The 25,420-nt window shown below is 36.2% G+C and overlaps 2 protein-coding genes across 4 annotated transcripts in view; both read right to left on the minus strand.

The window, feature by feature from the left end:
• The window catches only part of BMPR2 (bone morphogenetic protein receptor type 2), a 146,306-nt gene that overhangs the window by 33,523 nt on the left and 87,363 nt on the right, over window positions 1–25,420 (minus strand). Inside the window, exons 3-5 of the mRNA XM_043910371.1 lie at window positions 25,005–25,175; window positions 3,248–3,358; window positions 2,398–2,489 (exon numbers count right to left, since the gene is read on the minus strand). Of these exons, the coding sequence (XP_043766306.1) occupies window positions 2,398–2,489; window positions 3,248–3,358; window positions 25,005–25,175 (374 nt within the window). The remainder of the gene's footprint in view (window positions 1–2,397; window positions 2,490–3,247; window positions 3,359–25,004; window positions 25,176–25,420) is intronic.
• Window positions 12,786–18,369, minus strand: LOC122698791 (bile salt-activated lipase-like). 3 transcript variants are annotated; one of them, XM_043910375.1, is made up of 3 exons: window positions 17,536–18,369; window positions 16,996–17,403; window positions 12,786–16,929 (listed from the first exon to the last, which is right to left on the minus strand). In XM_043910375.1, the coding sequence occupies exons 2-3, from the start codon at window positions 17,374–17,376 to the stop codon at window positions 16,771–16,773; spliced, it is 540 nt and encodes a 179-aa protein (XP_043766310.1). In that variant the 5' UTR covers window positions 17,377–17,403; window positions 17,536–18,369; the 3' UTR covers window positions 12,786–16,770. The 3 variants fall into 3 exon arrangements, with proteins under 3 accessions (XP_043766310.1, XP_043766309.1, XP_043766308.1); XM_043910374.1 differs by having other exon boundaries at window positions 16,996–17,469; XM_043910373.1 differs by having other exon boundaries at window positions 16,996–18,369.

Genomic DNA, 25,420 nt, shown 5'->3' on the forward strand with positions numbered 1-25,420 from the left:
CTTAGTCTGAATTACTCCATTATCAATTAACTAACAAATTAGGCATCCTACACAGCCCAGAAACAAGTACCATACCCAGCCCTTCCACAAATGACAATTGTAAACTCTGAACAAAATTTTTTAAAAGAAATCTAAAAATGCAGGGGAATGAACAAAAGTAGGTAGATCCTGAGGGGACTCAACATTTAGAAGAAAGAAATGGCATAGGGTGAGATACTTATTTTATAGCATTCAGTCTGTGAGCAGGCTGAAATCTGCACTGTGTATTATATAAAAAATTACAATAGAAAGTCTTTCCAGCTTCAGAAACCAGAGAACAGAATTTACGGCAACCACTGCTGATGGAGAATGAACGCAGAATCCCAAAAAGGAGAGTCAGAGAGTGGGAAATTCAACTAATGCATAGGACAGACTCCAGGTAAAGGATCAATAACAAGAGAAAAGCTTGTAATATGCCTAACGAAGATAACTGCTTACCAAAACCAACAATGAAATGAACACACTTTATAAGAACTGAACAGAATACAGTGTTTCCACAACACAACATTCATGGATTCTAGTACAATAAAAAATACAATACAATAAAAAATTCTAGTACAATAAAAATTACTCAAACAAAACCCCCAGCAATTTTTAACTGTTCTCTTAATTTCTGGCTTCTGGAACTTCTCTGCCTTTTTACTGAAAAAAGCTTAGGAATTTACCACCATTTATTTTATGATATTTGTTATATTTCATTGACCATTCCTAATTTAAATTTTTACACACAGATAAGATTGCCCTTTAGAAAGGCTGTATCAAAGCAAAGTTAAATCAGCAATGTTTGGAGTGTTTCTTTCACTCAATCCAGAACAATATCCTAATGGTTTTAATTCATATTTTTTCCAGTTTAGTAAACTGGACATCTTATTATACATTTACTAGGTATACTTCCCTGTAGCTCAGATGGTAAAGAAAGTGAAGTCACTCAGTCGTGTCTGACTCTTTGCAACCCCATGGACTGTAGCCTACCAGGCGCCCCTGTCCATGGTATTTTCCAGGCAAGAATACTGGACTGGGTTGCCATTTCCTTCTCCAGGGGATCTTCCCAACCCAGGGATAGAATCCAGGTCTCCCACCTTGTAGGCAGACGCTTTACCGTCTGAGCCACCAGGGAAGCCAGATGGTAAAGAATGCAGGAGACCCAAGTTCGATTACTGGATCAGGAAGATCCTCTGGAGAAGGGAATGGCAATCCACTCCAGTATTCTTGCCTGGAGAATTCGATGGACAGAGGAGCCTGGCAGGTTACAGTCCATGGGGTCGCAAAGAGTCGGACACAACTGAGCGACGACCACCACTACTACTACTACTACTACTACTACTACTAGGCATACTTACTTTTGTGAATTGACAATTCATCTCTTTTGTCTATTTTTATTGGATTGTTTATTTCATGTTGATTTCTACCAGCTCTTTATCAATTCTTTATGCACTGAAATACCTTTTTTGATTTTTGCTTTTCACTTTTATTATATTTTCCTCCCAAAAATAAAGTTCTTAAAATGTTTTATATACCAGATCTATCATTTAACAGTCTCTGGTTTAGACATTATAGTTCAGTTATCCTAATAAATGGCATAAAAACATTCATCATGGTGAGACTTTTAACACAGGTTCTGAGATATTACCAAATGAAAATTTAATTTTAGGCAAAACATAATATTTGTATGTACTTATACAATACATAATATATATACAAACAAGTAATGTTTATTTGGCATCTACTATGGAATCCTTGCCTGTACATTTTCTCTGAGAATTTGATATGTCTTTATTCCCATACTCTGTTCAAGTCTCTACTTAAAGATTATCTCCTTTCTTAATATACTTTCCTTACTAACCCCTTTCTGTAACTTTCTCATCTCATTTGCATTTTTTTCTCCATAGCACTTACTACTACTTGAAATATAGAGTGACCTTTCCACAATGTGGGGATAGGGACACCTAATCTCCACACAGTCCAAAAATTCACATATAGCTTATAGGTGACCCTTCATACACACATGGTTCTTCTGGTCCATGGTTCTACATCCACAGATTTAATCAAATATGGATGGTGTAGTAATATCTACTACTGAAAAAATATCTGTGTATGAGTGGACCCATACAGTTCACACCCATGTTGTACAAGGGTCAACTGTACCTTCGTTTATCTACCCTCTTGTAGACTCCTTCTCACTAGAATATAAGCCTCAAGTATCTGTATTGGTCACCAACATTCTCAGTGCCTTGAAGATGTCTTGACACAAAATTTTTAACAAATGGTCATTGAATAAATGAATTAATCACTGTCTCAGATGTACTATGTGGACAGGAAAAAAAAAAAAAACAGTCCATAATCTGAAAGTAATCTTACCTCCAACAGTTTCAGATTATCTAGGTCAAGAGAGGGCTCTGATGCTGCTGCCTCCATCATATTCATACTGTGAAGACCTTGTTTGCGGTCTCCTACAGAAATTAGAAAAAGAACTTGCTAATGAGTGGTTCTCTTAAAAGTGAAAATATTTATTATATATTTTTATATATTACTGTTAAAAAGAAGATCTGCAGAAGGACAGACAGCATAACTTATACCTAACGTCAATGGGACTAAAACTATTTACTAAACTAAGAATTATCTATAATGAAGATAAATAATGAACAACATGAAAGCTGAACTCTGGGAGATGGTTCCAGTACACCTAGTGTAAAACCCTAAGAAATGGACAGAAATAACAAGGAAGACTTTATTCAAATTATTCAAATCAATGAAGGGGTGCTTATTTCCTAGAAAGCTTATCAAAATTTTATTAGAACCAACTAGAGAGCTGATGATTAGGAGTTATTTTTAATTATTGTTATTTTTAGATATGAAAATGGTTATACTCCAGACATAATACTAAAATATTTACAGATAAGGGATACTTTCAATTTATTTCAAAAGAATCCAACAGCATGGAAGGGTAGGGTGAGTGGGCCTATAGATGATATTACAGATGTGACAATCATTGAAGCTGGGTGATGAGTATTCTGTATACGTTTGAAACCTTTCATAAAAACTAGGGGAAAAAGTCTAAGACACAAGGATGGCTCCAGGGCTACTGCAGCAAACAGATGCTTTTTACAATGAAAAATTGTTTTTTAAAGAAAATCAATTCTGATTAAACACAATGTTTAATAAACATTACAAAATAAATAATAAACAAAACAAAAACCTGCATTTTTACCTGTTAGCATCCTATATCCAAAGCATAAGGCAACTATCAAAACAGCTAACACAGAGACGGATGCCAGTGCAATGATTATTGTCTCATCTCGGTTAAATGAATGAGGTGGACCTAAAAGAAAGTAAAATTTTTAAATGCAGTCATCCTTTCTTTCTGGTATTTTGCTAACTACTTACAGACAGGCTATATCAATATACAGTCAAATCAGCAATGTTTTAGCATCAAAGGAAAATAAAGAAAATAACAAATTTGTCATAATTGAAAATTGCACATATATTTAATCATACGAATTATTTTATACAGACCCAGAACACTGAAATACTGACACGCCTGGTAGTTGTGCTTCTGTTTCCTAGAAGTTGTAGATAACTGGCATCTCTTCTTTAAACAGTTGCTAGAATTCAACAGTGAAACCATCTCAGCTTGGTACTTTTGGTTTAAGGAAGTACTGATTATTTACTGAATTTATTTAATAGATAAATACTTATTCAGATTATATATTTCTCCCCATGTGAGTTGTGGTAGATTGTATCTTTCAAGGAACTGGTCCAGTACATTGAAGCTATTGAATTTGTTAACAAAAAGTTGTTCATAATCTTCCTTTACTATCCATGGGATCTGTAGGTATGACATTTCTTTCACTTCTGATTATTAGATATTTATTTTTTAAATTTTATCTTGGAAGCCTTGCTAGAAGTTTATCAACTTTATTGATCTTTTTAAAGAAACAGCTTTTGGTTTTGTTGCTTTTTCTCTATTAATTTCCTGTTTTCAACTCAACTGATCCCTCATCTAACTTTTACTCTTTTTCTTCACTTACTTTGGATTTAATTTGCTCCTCTACTTGTAGTTTCTCAAGGTAAAAACTTAGGAAATCACTACAATTTATAATGAAATAATAAAAGGACATACAAAATTAAATCCAATTTCAAGTAACATTTAAAAAGAAGTACCTGCCCGGAATTGTAGCTCCAATATGAAACCAAGAAGGACCCTGTGGGGTTTCTGGGCACAAAACCCAGTGTCCCCTGCTTCTTTTTTGAAGGAAATAGGTTTCATTCAGCCTTTAAGACTTCCCCTGAGTTTCAAAGGATAGATTCAAACAGTTGCTAATCAAGAAAATGAGAGGCTGCCAAGAAATGGAGAAGCAGTCAAGAAACAATAGTGCATTTTTGGAGCAGGGTCCTGGTTCCTCCTCAGGGAATATACATATCAATATCCTTGAGTTCTTCTACAGTAACTCCACCAAATGGAACATGTTAACTAGCTGATGAAGCATTCTCCATTCCAGAGAGAAGGTCACAGTTACCACAGAATCCCTGAATCCCATCAGGAGACCACCAGATGAATCCTAAATTGAAGGAATGCAGGCCTTGCAGGAACCCAGGTCCTTATCAGCAACCCTACTCCTTGACTGTGAGACTCCTCACAAACCACCTCTGCCAGGGTAGGACACAGTTTTGAGGGCATTAGCTGGCTATGGCCCCCTTTGCCTGGCAAAGCAATAAAGCTGTTCTCTTCCATTTCACACAAACTCTGTCTCCGAGATTCAATTCAGTGTGGATGTACAGAGACAAATTATCAGTAGTAAACATGACAGACAAAATTTATTTTTGATAGAATGAAGCTGTTCTCTAACTGGATTAATAAAATTCACAAATCTAATAGGAAACAAAGGTTTCCTGTTTCCAAATTAGAAAGGCTAATTATTTAAATTGGTATTTATTTTCTTGTGTAATTCAAACACATACATGAGTTAATAATGTCTTAAAAACACTACAAGACATTGTAAGATTATAAAAACACTGTAATATTACTAAAATAGGCACATAATAAATCAAATAGACTAGGCTATCTACATCTTAGAAGAATCATCAACATAGGATAATCAAATCATTTATTTAGAATGATCTATAGAAGGGGAGAGAGAGAAGAAACCATTTAAAAGATGCTAAGTATGAATATAATTAAACTGTTCTGCATAGCTGTATGGAGAAGGAAATGGCAACCCACTCCAGTACTCTTGCCTGGAGAATCCCATGGACGGAGGAGCCTGGTAGGCTGCAGTCCACGGGGTCGCTAAGAGTTGGACACAACTGAGCGACTTCACTTTCACGCATTGGAGAAGGAAATGGCAACCCACTCCAGTACTCTTGCCTGGAGAATCCCAGGGATGGGGGAGCCTGGTGGGCTGCCGTCTATGGGGTCGCACAGAGTCGGACATGACTGAAGCGACTTAACAGCATAGCTGTAAGCTGTTGAAAAATCATTGCTAGATAGATCAGACTGATATGAAATCAGAAGTTTTGGAATGGTGTTTATGAGGAGAAGCTTGGCATTGATTATGAAGCCAACAAGAATACTGCAGAAATAAAAAAAGAACAGATTCTATAAGGAACAAATGTAGTCGTAATCAAAAAAATGTTCCTTACAGTTGTATATCTATTCAAACTGCTGATTTCTAGAATATATGGATTAAATAACTGCATTCCACTGGAGAAGGGATAGGCTACCCACTCCAGTTTTCTTGGGCTTCCCTTGTGGCTCTGAGGGTAAAGAATCTACCTGCAATGCAGGAGACCTAGGTTCGATCCCTGGGTTGGGAAGATCTCCTGGAGAAGAGAAAGCCTACCCACTCCAGTATTCTGGCCTGTAGAATTCCATGGACTGTATAGTCATGGGGTCGCAAAGAGTTGGACATGTCTGATTGACTTTCACTTTTTAAACAATTCATGTGGATCACAACACACTGTGGAAACTTTTTAAAGAGATGGGAATACTAGACCACCTGGCCTGCCTCCTGAAAAACTTATATGCAGGTTAAAAAGAAAAAAAAAAAAAATTAGAACCAGACATGGAACAATGGACTAATTCAAAATTGGGAAAGGAGTACGTCAAGGCTGTATATTGCCACCCTGCTTATTTAACTTATATGCAGAGTACATCATGTGAAATGTTAAGCTAAATAAATCACAAGCTGGAATCAAGATTACTGGGAAAAATATGAATAACTTCAGATATGTATATGATACCACCCTAATGGCAGAATGGACTTCTCTGGTGGCTCAAAGGGTAAAGCGTCTGCCTACAATGCGGGAGACCCAGGTTCAATCCCTGGGTTGGGAAGATCTCCTGGAAAAGGAAATGGCAACCCACTCTAGTATTCTTGCCTGGAGAAGCCTGGTAGGCTGCAGTCCAGGGGGTCATAAAGAGTCAGACACGACTGAGCAACTTCAATTAATGGCAGAAAGCAAAGAAGAACTAATGAGCCTCTTGATGAAGGTGAAAGAAGAGACTGAAAAAGTTGGCTTAAATCTCAACATTCAAAAAACAAAGATCATGGCATCTGGTCCTACCTCTTCAAGGCAAATAGATGGGGAAAAAATGGAAACAGTGACAGACTTATTTTCATGGGCTCCAAAATCAGTGCTGATGGTGACTGTAGCCATGAAATTAAAAGACGCTTGCTCCGTGAAAGAAATGCTATAACAAACCCAGGTAGTGTATTAAAATGCAGAGACATTACTTTGTAGTCACGTACAGATATAAGAGTTGGACCATAAAGGAGTCAGAGTGCCGAAGAACTGATGTTTTTGAACTATGGGGCTGGAGAAGACTCTTGATCTTGGACAGCAAGATCACACCATTCAATCCTAAAGGAAATCAATCCTGAATATTCATTGGACGGACTGATGCTGAAGCTGAAGCTCCAATACTTTAGCCACCTGACGCGAAGAGCTGATTCATTTGAAAAGACCTTGATGATTGGAAAGATTGTTGGCAGGAGGAGAAGGTGGCAACAGAGGATGAGATGGTTGTATGGCATCTCCTACTCAATGGACATGAGTTTAAGCAAATTCCAGGAGATAGTGAATGACAGGGAAGTCTGGCGTGCTGCAGCCCATGGGGTCTCAAAGAGTCAGACATGACTTAGCGACTAAATAACAACAACAATCAATTGATGTACATACAGTTCCTTTAACAAATACACTTTATATTCCCAATTGAATATTTTAGAGATATCCAAACAACATATTCAAAACTAAGCTCCTTATTTCTACCCATTCCAAAAAAGGGGGGGGGGCAATTTACCTTGCCCAGTAGCACCATGGAAAAACGATTAGTAGAGAAGAGCAAAAAATCTTGGTAAAAGACAATGAGTAGCATGGAAGCATATATACTAACCTATGTAAAACAGATAAGACAATGGAAATTTAATGTATGACTTAAGGAATTCAGAAACAACCTAGAGGGGTGGGAAAGGGTGGGACGTGGGAGGGAAATTCAAGAGGGAGGGGAACATGTACACATATGGCTAATTCATGTTGATGTATGACAGCAATCAAACCAATACTGTAAAGCAATCATCAATCAATTAAAAATAAATACAATTTTTAAAAAAAGACAGTGAGTATCTACAATTAAATATGTTTTTTTAACTTAAAGCATTTTGTATAAAATGCTCTTAAAAGTAAAGTGTGTATTTTTTATGCCTTCTCAAACTAAACACACTGGAGCAAATTCAAATTTCTACATGACTGGGCCGTAATTTTAGATATCAACTAGTCTATGGTGATATTCTCAAGGACTATTAAGGATTCTCACACTTTTGAGTTTTCCTGGATTACTGCATCTGATTTCCAATTTTTCCATCTCATCTTTTGCAATCTCTTCTTTATGTTGTCAATATGCTTGCCTTAAGGTTTTAAAAACAGACAGCTTAATTTGTTACAAATGAATATAAACTTTAAGAAAACACACTTTTAAAAAAGTCTACGGGACTTTTCTTAAAATAGAAAAAATTTAATAGAAAAATTTTGTAGCATCTATTGTGGAGGCTAATAGTAAAGAGAATTAATTGATAGAGACTCGGTACTGCAGCAGTCCATAAAATTATACATTATTAGCAGTACACCGAAATTTGATTTCCAAACTTTCCTTTCAATATCTGGTGTGAGAAATTACCCAGGAAGTCAAAACAAATCTGCACTTTCACAGTGCAGGAAGCAAATGAAGCCTGTGTGTTTGGCCTTTACTGAAGACACAAGCCTGTGTGTTACCCATGCCAAATGTGTAACAATTATGCCAAAAGACATTCAACCAGTATGCTACATGTGCGAAAAATGAGCTTAAGAACCCACTCTGATGGAAAACATTTCATTCTCAAAAAAAAAAAAAAAAAAAAAATTTTTTTCCTCTCCTTCCTGTTATTCTTAATTCTGAATATTAGACATTTCCCCCTGTGGAGTCAAAAGATAGGATTCTGAGTGGAAAACTAGAGGACAGAAATCACATATTGGCAGTTTTTTCCTTTTAAACTTGTATGTCAATTTTTAATATAAATGTGGACACACAAAAGCACAAATGCAAGTCAAAATGTCTCAGTGAACAAGTTTCAGCAATTCAACGTCATAACAGTTATAAATAAACCTGTTAAATGTTTCTGGACAATGCCACCACTTGGATGTTCTTTTTAAAAAATAAGCAAACTTCTTATTGACAGCAACTGAATGGTGTTTGCAACATTTTTATCATACAGTAGATTCCATCCATTTACTATACTTTTCAGAGTTGTAATACATGCAATAACAGATTTTTACTGTTGTCTGTCTTCTGTGCTGTTCCTATAAGTTTGCTATTAAAATAAAACCATTTTTAAAAGGTATTTATACAGGTGACTTCCAAGGTCTTTCTAACTCCAAAATTCTGTTTAACTCTTCTAGTTTTTTTTTCCTGAAGGTTCAGCATTCTCTTTGCTTTTATTCTCAAATTCACACAAAAAAGTTAAACAAAACTTTTCATAAAATAATGCAAAATCTAAAATAGAGATTATAATCCACATAATAGTAAGGGAAAAGGGTGCTAAAATAGATTTTAAAACAAGTTAAAATCATGCTAATGCTTAAATATTTTAAATTACAAGCTTTCAGGATATGTCACATGATCTAAAAATATGAAATCCTTGAAAAACTTCCAGGAAAAATATTTCAAGACGTGTATTCACACATGTGTGTAATAAAAGAAGCATTTACCAAAAAAACTACAAACTTTGTTTTTTTCTTTTTATAAAATATTTTTAAAAGAAACATATATGCTATATATAAGTTATCCCTGAAATTGTTGTGTCCCGCTAGTTCTAATACACCCTCTTCTTCTTCCCTATTAGCTTTTTCAGTTAAATACTCAGCCAAATGTAAACACTGCTATGTATGCTTTGTGTGCAGTGTCTGGGCTTATAAAAGCAAGCGCTTCCTGAATGCAGAACAGACAGGGAACTGCTGTCTGCCTCATTGGAGCCTGGGATGTTTCTGTTTACAAATCCTGGAGCCAGGCAGGGGCCACTACTGGAGGCGTGCTGTCTGCTTCCTTGCTACACTTAGCCTTTGTCTGGGTCTGGGTCAAAGAAAGAACAACATTGTTGCATGTGCAGTAAGCAACAAAGGAAATCTTAAACATAACACAAACTGGTTATGTTGGCTCCTTAATCTTTTACAACTTCAGTGCGGAAAGGCAAATTAGGGATTAAGTTTAAAAAAGAATTTAAGCATGTGCTTCTCATAAAAGCAGAGAAAAACATTTAAAATCAAAACAATTAATGTGATCAGAGTTAAATGAATTCCTTAGCAAAATAATTCAGATTGCTAAATACTGTTCCAGTAACAATGATATATCATGCAGCTCAGTGTTTTGAACAAATATTTTTACAAGGAATAAACAACGTTGACTTAATTATTATGTTTCAAATGGCAACTATACCATAATCATAATCAGATTAATGTTTATGTTTAATGTCCCAAAAACAAATTGAGTGGAGGCAGATTTCTTATTTTTCCCAAGACGGTATTTAATATTGAATATTTAAGATCATTTTAAATTTAATTTGCCTTGTTAATCACTGTAAACAGAACTAGCCTATAAGAAACAAATACAACAAATCACAACAGTAAACAAAACATTTCATATTCTGCTGAGTTTAGGCATTCTATGACTGAATTATAAAAGGAACAGCAGAAAACTAAATACAGACAGAAAGAGAAACAAACTGCACTAACCCTCTTCCCTATAAAAACTTTTTAAAAGAAAACAAAGGAAAGGTATTCAATGTCTATCAAACTTAACTTATATGTAAGTCTTTATAATAATTTTAATATCTTTAAAATAGTTGCTTTGTGATTGAAAAGACTGAATTGCAAGATTTTGCTTCTCTTATCAAGGAATAAATTAAAAATAACAAAGTTAATTATATTTCACTGGAATAAAGTCATTAAATAAGTGTAAAATCAACATTTAAATAAATAGGTTAAAATTCTTAGTAAATATAAGTAAACAGGAGATATAGATTAATCTTTAAAAAAATTTCATAAAAGTATAAAGAAAAATCATTAGACATGTTCTCAAAATATTTTTGGTATAATTCTACCAGGATGTAATTGTCTCTATTTTGTTCAGATTTTATTTTTCAGCTTTACATGTAGATATGACAAAACAAAAGTATCATAACTGCACACAAAAGCTTTTAAAAATAATTATTTCTATTTCTTAGAAATCAATAGCCTAATTGAGTGAGAAAAGATAATTTGAGCCTAAATTAAAATAGAAATCTAATCATTGCAATATTCATTATGTAAAACAAACCAAAAGCAAATTAAAATTCTCACAATACAGAATCAAACCAAAAAGTCAAATCACTCAAGAGATCGCTAGTCAATCTTTCTAACTGGCATATAAATGATACTTCGAAATCCAGAATTCATACTAAAGATCCTTCAGAAAATGACCATGAAATAACCTGACTATAAAAGTGGAAGTTGTATCCTCAAGTCATTTGCCAACTAGACAACAAAATATAAATTGCACTGTACAAATAACTCCTGCCCCTCTTGACTGATGTTCTTTTCATTATGATCATAACTTGTGCCCATTCTTATATGGAAAGTAAAAAGAGATATATTAAGAAAAGCTATCTTTTTTCCTATTAAATTTCTGTTTCCTAGTTTTCCCCATAATTGGCTTCCTTCTTTTAAACCATTTTTATTACAAAACATAACCCACATACACAAAACTGTTCATAATACAAATGTAGTGTTTGGTGAATTATTATGAAGTAAATACTCATGTAGTTACCACCTAGGTCAAGAAATAGAGCTTCCAGGTTCCCCCAAAACCCTTACCTGCTCTTGGGGCATAGTAGCCTTTCTTTTTCCCAGAAAAAGCCATCATCCTAACTTTTGTGGTAATGATTTCCTTGCTTTCATAACAGTCGTATATTTTCTACCTGCTTAGTTTTGACCATTTCTCTATTCCATATAAATAAAATTTTTGTGCCTTGAATCTGTTATTCAATAGTACGTTCTCATGATTTAACTGTGCTATATGTGCAGATGAAATTCATTCAGGGTTGCTCTTCTACATAACAGGTTATTTTTCCTTGCAATGAGCCTAGGAGTTATGATAAGAATAATTAAAAGACCATTGTAGCTAATCCCTATCGAGCATCATAGAAACATTACACAGATATATACATTTGGTTTTCCACTTAATATTTAGCACTATCCAATTTTATTGACAAGAGAAGAATATTAAACCAAGCACACAAATGAAAAACTCTCATGGTTTCTACTGTTTTGGCAGCAGAGGCAGAAGCAGCAACCAAAAAGGCCAGAGTTAATAAAAGATGAACTGGGGCAGAACAGAGAAAAAACAAAAGCTGGGCAATTGAAAGATAGGATAGAGGGAAATATGTCTTATTGGACAGTCTATAGGTTAATTAGCGCGATTCAGAAAACCATCCTTAATACCTATCTAAAACCTTACTATACCTATTTCATAGTTCCCAAACTATTTCCTCATCCCTCAAAGCACCTACCATGTTATATCTGACAATTCTTTAAAAGGGACCTTTGAAACAGCACGTCTGGTCTTCCATGAAAAGATCATCAGTTCATCCATCATTGACTACTCCCACTCACACTGTTCATAGATATTTGCTCGGTTCCTACAAACCCCACTCCTCAGATAGTGAGAGAAGGGTGGTAAAGTGACACAATACCTAGGGCACTGATGAAGCCACGGGGGAGTTTAGAAAAACTGTGGCTGGTACTGTCCTATCCTCCAACACAGACACTTCTCTTTCTTATGTCCTCGACTTTTCCTTTTTACAATTCATCTTTTTATCTTTCCTTCTCTTTTACGTTCCTCTCTTTCCCCTGAACATACTTTTTGTCTGCAAACTTGTCTGAAAGGCACCAACATGTTCTGCTTGGACTATAAGAATAGCTGAGCCCCGAAGAGCTGATACTTTTGAACTATGGTGCTGAAAAGAGAGTCCCTTGAACTACAAGGAGATTAAACCAGTCAATCCTAAGGGAAATTAGTCCTGAATATTCAATGGAAGGGCTGATGCTGAAGCTGACTTTGGCCACCTGATGCAAAGAACTGATTCACTGGAAAAGACCCTGATGCTGGGATAGACTGAGGGCAGGAGGAGAAGGGGATGCCAGAGCATAAGATGGTTGAATGGCATCAGTGACTCGATGGACAGAGTTTGAGCAAGCTCTGGGAGTTGGTGATGGACAGGGAAGCCTGGCATGCTGCAGTCCATGGAATCACAAAGAGTGGGACACGACTGAGCAACTGAACTGAACTGTCCTGCTTAGAAGCACTAATGAAATGCTGGATAATGTAAGTTGTAGTTTCAGTCCAACTCTACCTAGGTTTTCAAACAAAAGCAAAAGATATTTATCACATAATCTCTGTGAGATAAAAACAATTTATGTTTTTATAAATATCTTAGTATTCTATCAAATTGGAAAGCAAGACATACTACTCTTTAAATGAGTGACTTGTTTAGTAACTCTTAATCCTCTGACAGATCCACTTCAAGAATCATCAATTAAAAATATGAACCTAATTTTTAAAAAGTATTGATCTTTACAGTAACTAATAGGCTATTTTAAAGTACGAAGAAAATCACCTAACTGGAGTATCTGTATTAAAAGCTAGCAGAGTGAAAATAATTTTGATTTATACCACTTGCAAGTTTTTTTGGATGTCCATTCTTATATACAACAGATTTTATTTTAAAAGGAGTGAGGAATTTATTAGGAAAAGATAGGTGCTAAAGAAATCTTCCTTTTAAGTTTAGAAAGTAACTCTTCTTGCTTTCTAAAAGTCTCTCTTTGCTGTAACAGAAATATACCCACATTCTCCTATGGTCTCATGGTAGATGGAAAGCACTTCCCCACCTGCTGATATTGAATTTGGCCACGTGACTTACTTGGGACAACAGAAGGTTGGCAAATATATAAAACTAACAGAGATCTAAAATATGCTTGGACAATTCTATTTGAGCTCCCTGTGATCAACTAGCCAATTCTGAGTAGAATGCTGCCCCTTTATCCTGAGCCCCAGACAGCGAAGGCCTGAACTGACCCTACAGCCTGGACCTGAGTGCAGCCTGTATCAGGCAAATCCAGCAGATCTTCAAGAATGGTGATCATAAAAAATGCTTGTTGTTAAGGCCAGTGAACTCAGAGGTGGCTTACTCAAAAAGTATTATTGGCAACAGGTGACAAATAAGTATACCTTATACTGTAACATATTAGAGAAATGTGTACAAATATACACAACTTTTGGTTATCTAAAAATTGGACATTTAGGAATAGTTTAGAAAAAATTTTTTTCTACTTTTACCTATTTTTCTCACAATTATAGACATATTAACATCCAAACAAAAGAGACTATATAAGAAATGCCTATAACCCTGCTATGATTACAGACTGAACTATTAACACTGGAAAAATAAATGGCATTTGTTTATTTAAAACACAGCATTTTGGTTGTTTTGTGGAGTAAGACATGTAATACTCCCCAAAGATCAACATTTTATTTAACTTTTGTGAGCTTCAGGTTTGCGAGATGAAAAGAGATCTGGAGACTGGTTGAATAACAATATTGAACTGAACTATACACTTAAAAATGGTTAAGATGCTCAATTTTATGTTACGTGTATGTTACCACAACTTCAAAAACACCACTCTACGAGGACAGTTCTCATTTTTTTCAAGGTTAACTTTTTTTTTAACTTTTTATTTTTAAAATATTAAGGATATATACATATACATAAAGACCAGAACTCAGTAACATAATTTCTAGTGTTATAAGAATGTTTTACAGGTACTATTAGCATTTATTTCAGTATATTTTTAGTCTATGATAAAGGAAATAATAAGGTCAATTTCCTTTTCCTTCACTTCCAAGCAATGACCTCTGGTCAGCAGTTCTGGCAGCTAGAAATACCATGTGACTTGCTAGGTTGAAGGGCACTAAGATGTGTCTGATTGATTTTTTTTAAAAAAGGAAAAGAAGTGCTCCTCTACTTAATAAAATGCACTGTGGCAGACAAAATTGTCCCCAAATTAGCATGGAGGAACTCAGGACAGATAGAAAAAGAGAAGTCCTTATAGTGAAATAATTGTAAACAACTCTTTTAAATATAAATTTCTATTGGGAAAAAATTATGTGAAAATCTCTCTTAAAATCACACACAAAAATCAGCAGAGAAAATTCTTTTCCATGGTAACAACAGCAACAAAAACCAAAAAACAAAGAACAATAACAAAAAAACAAAGACAGCCAGAAAATAACGCTCCATAAATTCTAAAACAGAAAGCCTGAATTTTGAATTAAACACCAGGCTTTTAATCTCTGTGCCAATATTAACAGAAACTGAAACTAAAGAATGCCATTTTTTATTGCCATTTGCAGCACAGAAGGAGCTAGAGATGATCATACTAAGTAAATTAAGTCAGAAAGACTAATATTGTATCACTTATATGTGAAATCTAAAAAATAATACAAATGAACTTATTTACAAGACAGAAACAGACTTACAGATGTGGAAAACAAACGTACGGTTACCAAAGGGAAAGAGGGTGATAAACGAGAAGTATAGGGTTAATAGATACACATCACCATACATAAAACAGATAAACGACAAAGATCTACCGTATAGCACAGGGAACTCTATTCAGTACCTTGTAATAAACCATAATGGAAAAGAATCTGAAAAGAATATAAATAAATGACTATATATAAACATATAATCAAATCACTTTGTATATACCTAAAACCAGAACAGAATTGTAAATCAACTATAGTTCAATTTTTTTAAAAAAGTGCCACTTTTCTCCATCATAAAACACTTCAAAATTTAGGTCAGTAGGAGTTTCCCTTAACATGTAACCATTTAAACATTGCTTTCTCATAATTTTAAACAAATAGATCTTGTTGGGTAAGCCATTTTCACCAGGCTATGTCAGTCTTTCTTTATATCAATTGATCTTTAATTTAACAAATTACTGAACATCTTGAAATACAGAGGATTAACTAGAAAAAAATAGGGATATGTAATGGAAAAGACGGAGGTCTTGTGGATGTAGTCTAGGAATAAAAGTAAAGTAACTGGCAAGAATATGAAAAAAAAATTTACTTTAAAAAAATTAGTTAAGCATTTATAGTAGTTAGTAAATAATTGAAAGAAAAAAAGGGAAAGCCAAAAAATGGTCCAGTGATAAACATATTAGGGTGACTACCTCTCCATGCTACTATCAAACATTTTTTATCAAAAGGACAAGAAATAACAAGTGTTGGTGAATGGTGGAAATGAAAATTGGTCCAGCTACTGTGGAAAACAGTATGGAGTTTTCTCAAAAAATTAAAACTAGAACTAACATATGACACAGCAACTCCACTTCTGGATACTTATCTGATGTCTGAAGAAAACGAAAATATCAACTCAAAAAGATACACGCACCCCAAGCTCACTGCAGCATTATTTTCAATAGCCAAGATATGGAAACAACTTAAGTATCTATTGATGAATGTACGGATAAAAAAATGTGGTATATGTGTATACACACACACACATATTCACCATAAAAAAGGAAGGAAATCTATTTGCAACAACATGGATGCACCCTTGAGGGCATTGTGCAAAGTAAAATGAATCAGACAGAGAAAGAGAAATACCATATGATCTTTTATGTAGAATACTAAAACAAAAACAGAACCCACCGGCCAATGTAGGTAGGCCTAAGAGATGCAGGTTCAATCTGGGAACCTGGGTCGGGAAGATACCCTGGAGGAGGAAAAGGCAACACACTCCAGGATTTTTGCCTGGAGAATCCCATGGACAGAAGAGCCTGGTGGGCTACATTCCACAGGGTCACAAAGAGTCGGACACAACTGAATTGATTCACCATGCATGCAGAGAGAATGTCAAGATTACTATAAAGATTATATTGAACATATGAAACTAAATATAATGTTATATATGTCAATAATATCTCAGTTTTTAAAAACCAACATATTACTTTAAAGACAGCTGCTATACAAACCACAGCTGGTTTTCAGACAGGCTGGAACCTGGGATCTTTTGCTGCAGGGCCTGCAACTGGACCAGTGTCTCCTCACACAACAAAATACAAACAAACCCAAAGGGCCTTAAAAATAACTGCATGCATTCACAGATGGGGCAAATTATGAACAAGAAGATACAAAAAGGATGAAAAACCCAGCTCCCACTTCTGAGGGGGCAGGAGCACAAGCGGGGCACTGCAAGCGAAGCCTGTACACAGCGCCACCACCGGGACGGGCGAGCCCCCCATCACCCCCGGCCTGACCTGTGGGCCCACCTTACACAGCGCCACCACCGGGACGGGCGAGCCCCCCATCGCCCCCGGCCTGACCTGTGGGCCCACCTTACACAGCGCCACCAACGGGACGGGCGAGCCCCCCATCACCCCCGGCCTGACCTGTGGGCCCACCTTACACAGCGCCACCACCGGGACGGGCGAGCCCCCCATCACCCCCGGCCTGACCTGTGGGCCCACCTTACACAGCGCCACCACCGGGACGGGCGAGCCCCCCATCACCCCCGGCCTGACCTGTGGGCCCACCTTACACAGCGCCACCAACGGGACGGGCGAGCCCCCCATCACCCCCGGCCTGACCTGTGGGCCCACCTTACACAGCGCCACCAACGGGACGGGCGAGCCCCCCATCACCCCCGGCCTGACCTGTGGGCCCACCTTACACAGCGCCACCAACGGGACGGGCGAGCCCCCCATCACCCCCGGCCTGACCTGTGGGCCCACCTTACACAGCGCCACCAACGGGACGGGCGAGCCCCCCATCACCCCCGGCCTGACCTGTGGACCCACCTTACACAGCACCACCAACGGGACGGGCGAGCCCCCCATCACCCCCGGCCTGACCTGTGGACCCACCCCTAAAGAGGACAAGTTCCCATCCTTCGACCCTCAGGGAAGAAGCAAGGGAACATTTTACTTGTTTTCATTCCCTCCTGCTGCAACAGAAGTCCCAATAAAGCCTTGCCTGAATTTCGCGTCTGGCCTCTTATCAATTTCTACTGATTAAAAAGTCCTAGAACCTAGTTTCACCTTGGTTTTGGATGTATTGGAAATTTTTCATGTATCTATAACTCTACTTTTTATGATATGTTGGCATCTGAAACCACTAAATGTTTATGGATTTAAGAATAATAAGTTTTTCCATATGAAAAGATGCAAAAAGTTCTCAGAAATCAAAGAGATACAACAAGAAAATGAAGTACAGTTAATGCAGGCCAACAGGTACAGAACATGTATGGAACTGGAAATCATAAAAGACACGAAAATTTGTAGTTATTGAAATGAAGACATGGAAATTATTTCTTGATCAACATCCACATTTGGATCTCAGAAGACATTTATTTTTAAATATCAGTCTATTCTTTTTTAGAGTTAGGGTCAAGTTGGTAAACATGGAAAGGGATGGACTTTCGACAGGGTTCAGTTCAGTTCAGTTCAGTCGCTCAGTCATGTCCGACTCTTTGTGACAGGGTAGACCTAGCAAAACTTCAGAATCAAAACTGTCTGACTAAGAACATATAACATGTATAAATAGAATCTTGCTACTACAGCATTATAGTCGATTATACTCTTACCACTGGGCTTCCCTCATGGTTCAGTGGTCAAGAATCTGCCTACCAATGCACTTGGGTGTGATCCCTGGGTGGGGAAGATTCCCTGGAGAAGGAAATGGCAACCCACTACAGTATTCTTGCCTGGAAAATCTCATGGGCAGAGGAGCCTGGAGGGCTACAGTCCATGGGGTCACAAAGACTCAGACACAACTTAGCAACTAAACAACAACTACAGCATTAAAGAATTAATATTTTCTACAGGAATGCATTCCTCTATTTCTTTTGTGCCACTTCTCCACTAATATTTTTTTAACATTTTATTTATTTTTACTCGAAGGATAATTGCTTTACAACACGGCGTTGGCTTCCGCCGTGCATCAACATGAATCAGCCGTACGTATACGTATGCCCCTCCCTTCTGAACCTCTCTCCCGCCTCCCAGCCCTCTAGGTTGGCACAGAGTCCGGTCTGAGCCCCCTGAGTTATACAACAAACTCACACTGGCGAACGACTTCACATATGGCAGTGTATATGGTAGCGTATTATGTCTAACAGTATTTTTAGTAAGTACAAAAAGAAACGGCATATTTTGTTTTGATTCTTACTAAAATGCTTCATGAAGTATTAAGCAGAAAATTTTTAAGCCATTCTTATTACCCATTTTCTGTCTACTTAATTGCTTCAATGCTGTCACAGAAGCAGTAAAAACTGAAAAAAAATCATTATAAATTCACAATAGCTAAAAACCTACCTGTGGCCCTATGCCAATGTCAGTGACTCTGAATGTAGGCTTTCATTTCTAGCTTAGTGTGAGATAAAGACATTTGCTGCCAGATGCTGAAATTAGAATTTCTAATCTTAATAAACAGCACAGCATAAATTAGAATTTCTTAAGCCTAGCATTAGGTGCAGTTCAATATTATCAACCTGATCTAACCATCAACTTAATGAATAACATACATAAAATAAAGGTATTCTACACTTTTATGCTGATTTTCATCCAAACTTCCAATATTAAACACAGTGAATAAAGTTTAATTCTTTTAAATGACAAATTTTTGCCTGCTTTTCTACTAACTTAATTATCTTGTTTACAGTTAGGGAGGTTAATTACACCAATTCCAGAAGTGTTATCAAGAAATTTTTCTAAAATAACTGCGAATACTGCATTAATTATATCCTCCTTTCAAACTCTTGGAATTTACAAACACATAAAGGGTGAACTGAGGGTTTAAGAAAATAAAAGAACACTGTAGATACAAATTCATCTACTTAAAGACTGGCTTTCTTTTTAAACAGAGTAAGTACCACAAAGTCCCTCATGGTTGGAAAAAACTCAAAATAATATAGTTCACTTTCCTGAAGTGTCAAACTTTTTAGGTGCTACATGGACATGTATTAGTAAGGTTTCTTTCTTTCGTCTGGTTATTACAAGATAAAATCTCAACTTGGAAACAGTTTAATTCTATTACCTCACAAACATTTGCTATTCTCTTCTTTTTTTTTTTTATTAGTTGGAGGCTAATTACTTCACAACATTTCAGTGGGTTTTGTCATACATTGATATATTCTCTTCTTTTAACATAAAGAAAGCAAGCCTCAAGTTTCAGACAATTTGATAAGCAACAATATCTAGCTAATTAACTAACTTACTTCCAACTTATTTACAATTAAATCAGCAATTTTTAAATTTTTTTTTAACTGAAGGATAATTGCTTTACAGATGTTTTCCACCAGACCTCAACATGAGTCAGCCACAGGTATACATATACCCTCTCCCTTTTGACCCTCCCTCGCATCTCCTACCCCACCCCTCTAGGTTAATACAGAGCCCCTGTTTGAGTTTCCTGAGCCACACAGCGAATTCCCGAAGCTATCAATTTTACATATGGTAATATAAGTTTCCATGTTACTCTTTCCATGCATCTCACCCTCTCCTCCCCTCTCCCCATGTCCACAAGTCTATTCTCTATGTCTGTTTCTCCACTGCTGTCCTGTAAATAAATTCCTCAGCACCATTTTTCTAGATTCCGTATATATGCATTAGAATATGATATTTATCTTTCTCTTTCTGACTCACTTCACTCTGTATAATAGGTTCTAGTTTCATCCACCTCATCAGAACAGACTCAAATGTGTTCCCTTTTTTTTTAATGCTGTTTTTTTTTTAACATTTATTTTTTTACTGAAGGATAGTTGCTTTATAGAATTTTGTTGTTTTCTATCTAAATGCATTCCCTTTTATGGCTGAGAGTAATATTCCATTGTGTATATGTACCCAAACTTCTTTATCCATTCATCTATCGATGGGCATCTAGGTTGCTTCCATGTTCTGGCTATTGTAAATAGTGCTGCAATAAACAATAGGATACATCTGTCTCTGTCAATTTTGGTTTCCTCAGGGTTTATGCCTAGGAGTGGGATTGCTAGGTCAAATGGTGGTTTTATTCCTAGTTTTTAAAGAAATCTGCACACCATCTTCCATATCAGTGGCTGTATCAATTTACAACCACAGTGCAAGAGCACTCCCTTTTCTCCAACCCTCCCCAGCACTCACTGTTTGTGGACTTTTTGATGATGGCCATTCTGACTGGTGTGAGGTGATATAAATAAGTGACTTTTTCAAGTTCTTCTTTTTTACAATACTTACAACACCTTCTACTTATCATACTGGCTTTCCATTTACAGTTGATGAGACATTTCCCTTTAAAATACTTGTATTTTTTAATGAGATGATACAAATAAACACAGATGTCCTTGAATTTGGGGAAAATGTCATAAGGATGCTCAAAAAATCTTTTCATTCTACCAAATGAATGAACATACAATTATTAATCTGGCCCCGTTTGTGTGTAGAGAGTAATGGTTAAGGATAACTGAGTACAGACAGTAATGATTAAAACTAATAGGAAGTAATGTTTAGTAACACATACTCTGGAATCAAAACATCTGGTCTGAAATCTTGGCTCTACCACTTACTAGCTGTGTGACTTGGTAAATTATATATCTGTGCCTCAGTGTTCTCCATGTAAAACAAGAATGTAACAGTAACCATTTCATATGTTTCTGTAAGGGTTAAATGTAAATGCTTAATGAATACATAGCCCTTAATGAGTACTCAAAAAATGTTATTTAGCTGGTTTCAATTTCCCTATGTAATAAAGGCCTGGAGTCCCTTTAATATGTTTACTGAAAGGCAACTGCTCTATCAACTGTATAATCCTGATAGACTGAATTGAAATTTCACTAGTAGATTTATCTCATCTGAAAAAAACATTCTCTAAGAATCTAAAGTTCACTGCAAGTAATATTTTAAGAAGCAATATTCATTAAATAAATATCTAACAGTAATGTCTCAAGGCCAAAAGGAAATAGAATTAAGAACAGCATATGCAGATGGGGGAAGAAAACAAAGTACCTCAGAAAGTTAACCTATCATACTGGGCACAAAAGATGGATGAGGGAAGAAAAGTACCAAATCTTCCTGAAATACTGTGTCTAGAACCAGGTTTACTGATAATAGTGCATAAACAGGTACAGAACTACTGGATAGTGTTTCTTAAGATTTTCATACTTTCTCATTTTTAATGTTCAAATAGTCAAAATATAGTACCTATCCCCTTAAAAGAGACAAACAACTGAAAGAGACTTATTAGTAGAACAGAAAAATCTTTGAAAAAAATGATTGAGGAGCAAAGACCTATATGAGTTATCAATCCATAAATCTCATCTCTAGCCAGTTTTAGTTTGGAGAATTATCTGATAATGTGACTCAGTTTGAACACCTGCTAAAGCCTCTGCTGCCAAAAACCTGATATCAGGGGTTACAGCAAAATAACTGACATGAATTTCTAAATATCAGAAGATCTTTTTCTTTTCTTTTTCAATGGCAATAATTCTTCTTAAAGGAGAAATACAACATATAGAAAACATATAAAACATATAAAATATATATATAACATACAGAAAACATATAAAAAATTGAACCTTTAAATTAGAGGTTATGTTAAACTTACAAAAACTGTTTATATATGTATATATATATGTATATATATATGTATGTTACCCAGATTCACCTGACAAAATCAGTCCTGATTATTCATTGGAAGTACTGATGCTGAAGTTGAAGTTCCAATACTTTGGCCACCTGATGCAAAGAACTGACTCACTGGAAAAGACCCTGATGCTGGGAAAGATGGAAGGCAGGAGAAGGGGACTACAGAGGATGAGATGGTTGGATGGTATCACCGACTCGATGAACATGAGTTTGGGCAGGTTCTGGGAGCTGGTGATGGAAAGGGAAGCCTGGCATGCTGCAGTACATGGGGTCACAAAGAGTTGGACACGACTGAGCAACTGAACTGACATTTTTGAGGGAAACAAACTCCCTTTTGTAATACAACATTCTTAATTTATGACTTGCCTGATTTACCTTTGTGATTAGATTAAGGATATGCATTCTTGGTTGAAATACAGTACTGTATTAGCACATTGTGTCCTCGGGGTATCATGGATGTCCATCTCCCCTTCATTAATGACACTATTAATACTTGGCTAAGGTACTGTCCAATTTTCTCACTTCGTAATTATTAATTGTCCCCTTGCAATATATGTTGGACAAATCCTAAATTCAAATACCCTCTGTCTTTACTGACTGCCCCCTAGATTTGAGATCATTTGATGATTCTTGCCTGACCCAATACTTGGAATGATAGCTCCATAATGATAATCTTTTAGCTTCTCCATTTACCACTTGGCATTCTACCATAAACAACTGCCCTATCTTCTCTCTCTCTGCTATCAACAGAGAACCAATTCATTTTCCCTCAATGGTTTATAACTTAACACTGTAGTTTTTTAGCACTACAAGGATCTCAAATGTAGCTCATAGGAGGATCCTTCAAGTTGATTACTGTGACAAATCTCCATTCTTTTACAGGGTACTTCTTTCCTTACTTTCTAGTGTTACAAGATGTTGCAGGCTTATTTTGTACCTATACTGCACCAATCCTAGAATAAGTCATTTTTCCAAGGAGCCCAAGTTTCGTTGACTGGGGAGTCATCAGTTCAGTTCAGTTGAGTCACTCAGTCATATCTGACTCTTTGTGACCCCATGGACTGCAACACACTAGAATTCCCTGTCTATCACCAACTCCCGGAGCTTGCTCAAACTCACGTCCATTGAGTCAGTGATGCCATCCAACCATCTCATCCTCTGTAGATCCCTTCTCCTACCTTCAATCTTTCCCAGCATCAGGGTCTTTTCCAATGAGTCAGTTCTCCGCATCAGGTGGCCAAAGTACTGGAGCTTCGGCTTCAGCATCAGTCCTTCCAATGAATATTTAGGACTGATTTTCTTTCAGATTGACTGGTTTGATCTCCTTGCTGAGAAATGTTTATGTGAAATACAACTGGGTTCAATTGCTTTCAGTTTGGAATTTTGGGGAGTCATTGCAGAAACTAAATCTGGACATTATATACACTCATAGTTACTGGGGTGGTTTTGTTTCTTATTCTTTTTTGTTTGTTTGTTTCTTATTCTTTTCAACAAACAAAGGTAAGAAATATATGTAGGTAGGTATGGATGTACACACACACAAATATACAAACACACACACGGCTTCATATAAATGCATATAACACATATAATGTGGATATTTTTAAAGTCATATGTCCATAATGATATTTTGAACTATAATCTATTCATATAGGATTCTCTTTTATTTCCACATCTATAACTATGTTTCCTTATTTCCTTCAGTGAGAACAAGGCTCCCAAGAATATCAACACCTACATTTATTTTCTTAATCCTATAATACAAATATATCTACAATTTCAGAACTGCTTTGTCCACACTACTGAAAATAAAATCTTCTCAAGAGATTAGTATTTATTTGCAATTATCCCCACTATCTCTTAACATCACATCTTGCATAAGAGTATATGCAGTCAAATACCATTGAAAATGCTTAGTTCTTTCGTTTTCCCTTAAGTGTGATTACAATGTTTATGTGAAATACAACTGGGCTTTTTCGCTTTCAGTTTGGAATTGTACCCCCTTCCCATCCTTAATGATTATACTTTTACACACACAGATACCAAAATTCAAAGCTACATGCATACAGCTATGTTCAGAGGAGTCTCTTTCCCTGTATCCTTTTTGCTCCATTCCCTCCAACTCTTTTAAGTAACCAACTTCACTGTTTTCTGGTTTATCCTTTCTTCACTTTTTTTGGTAATGATAAGTTTTCTGTTTTACATAAAAGACAGCATATTGTATAAGCTTATTACACACCTAACATTACCTCCAAATACAGCTGTAAAGTTGGTACTCCATTACACATACGTGCCATAGTGGATTTCAATCAATCTTCTATTCTTAGGCTTTTACGTGGTTTCAATACTATGCAGTTGCACACAATACTGCAATGGATACTTCATGCGTATGCATTTAATACTGTTGGGGGTATGTCTTCAAAGATAAATTTCCCACAAATGGGAGTGCTGGGTAAAAAGTAGGCATACACGTTGTATTCTTAATATTGTCACTCCCTTCAAAATATAGTTGGAAAGTATTATATTTTGATTCACATCTTGGAAATCCTGGTGTACCTTTTTTCGATTTCAGGCATGAGCCAGATGTACTCTCAAAATGCTGGAATTCTCTCTCCCTTTTACTTTGGCCAAACTTGAATAATTTTAAAATATTTTAAATTCTGAAAATCTTTGGAGAAAGGAATTTTCAGGAAAAAGTATGTTACTTTACTTACTGAGTGGTGTTGTGTCTGGAGGTGGAAAATTCTCAGTAAAGTTGACGTTACACAAGTCTGTGCTACAGCAGCAGAACCGGTATGTTCCGTTCTGAATTGAGGGTGGGGTAGTAGTTACTACACATTCTTCATAGTGACACTCCTGGGGATCGCCAATGTGAGACCAACATCCTACAAGTAGATATTAGATATTAACGGAAACAAGTTAGGAGTCCGTAGGATGAGAAAGAACTAAAAGGAAAACAACAAATTGCAAACAATGTGATGGCATACAAATAAGTTATAAAACACTCTTGCAAACCAAAGGGAAACCTCATGTTTTTAAATAAAAGAAAAAGGCAGAGCATAAAAAGGCATTTTGTGGAGGTGGGGGGGGGGGCCCATTAATAAAATGTTTCGCTTCATAAGTAATCCAA

The sequence above is a fragment of the Cervus elaphus genome, chromosome 8, assembly GCF_910594005.1.
Source record: "Cervus elaphus chromosome 8, mCerEla1.1, whole genome shotgun sequence".
Lineage (NCBI taxonomy): Eukaryota > Metazoa > Chordata > Mammalia > Artiodactyla > Cervidae > Cervus > Cervus elaphus.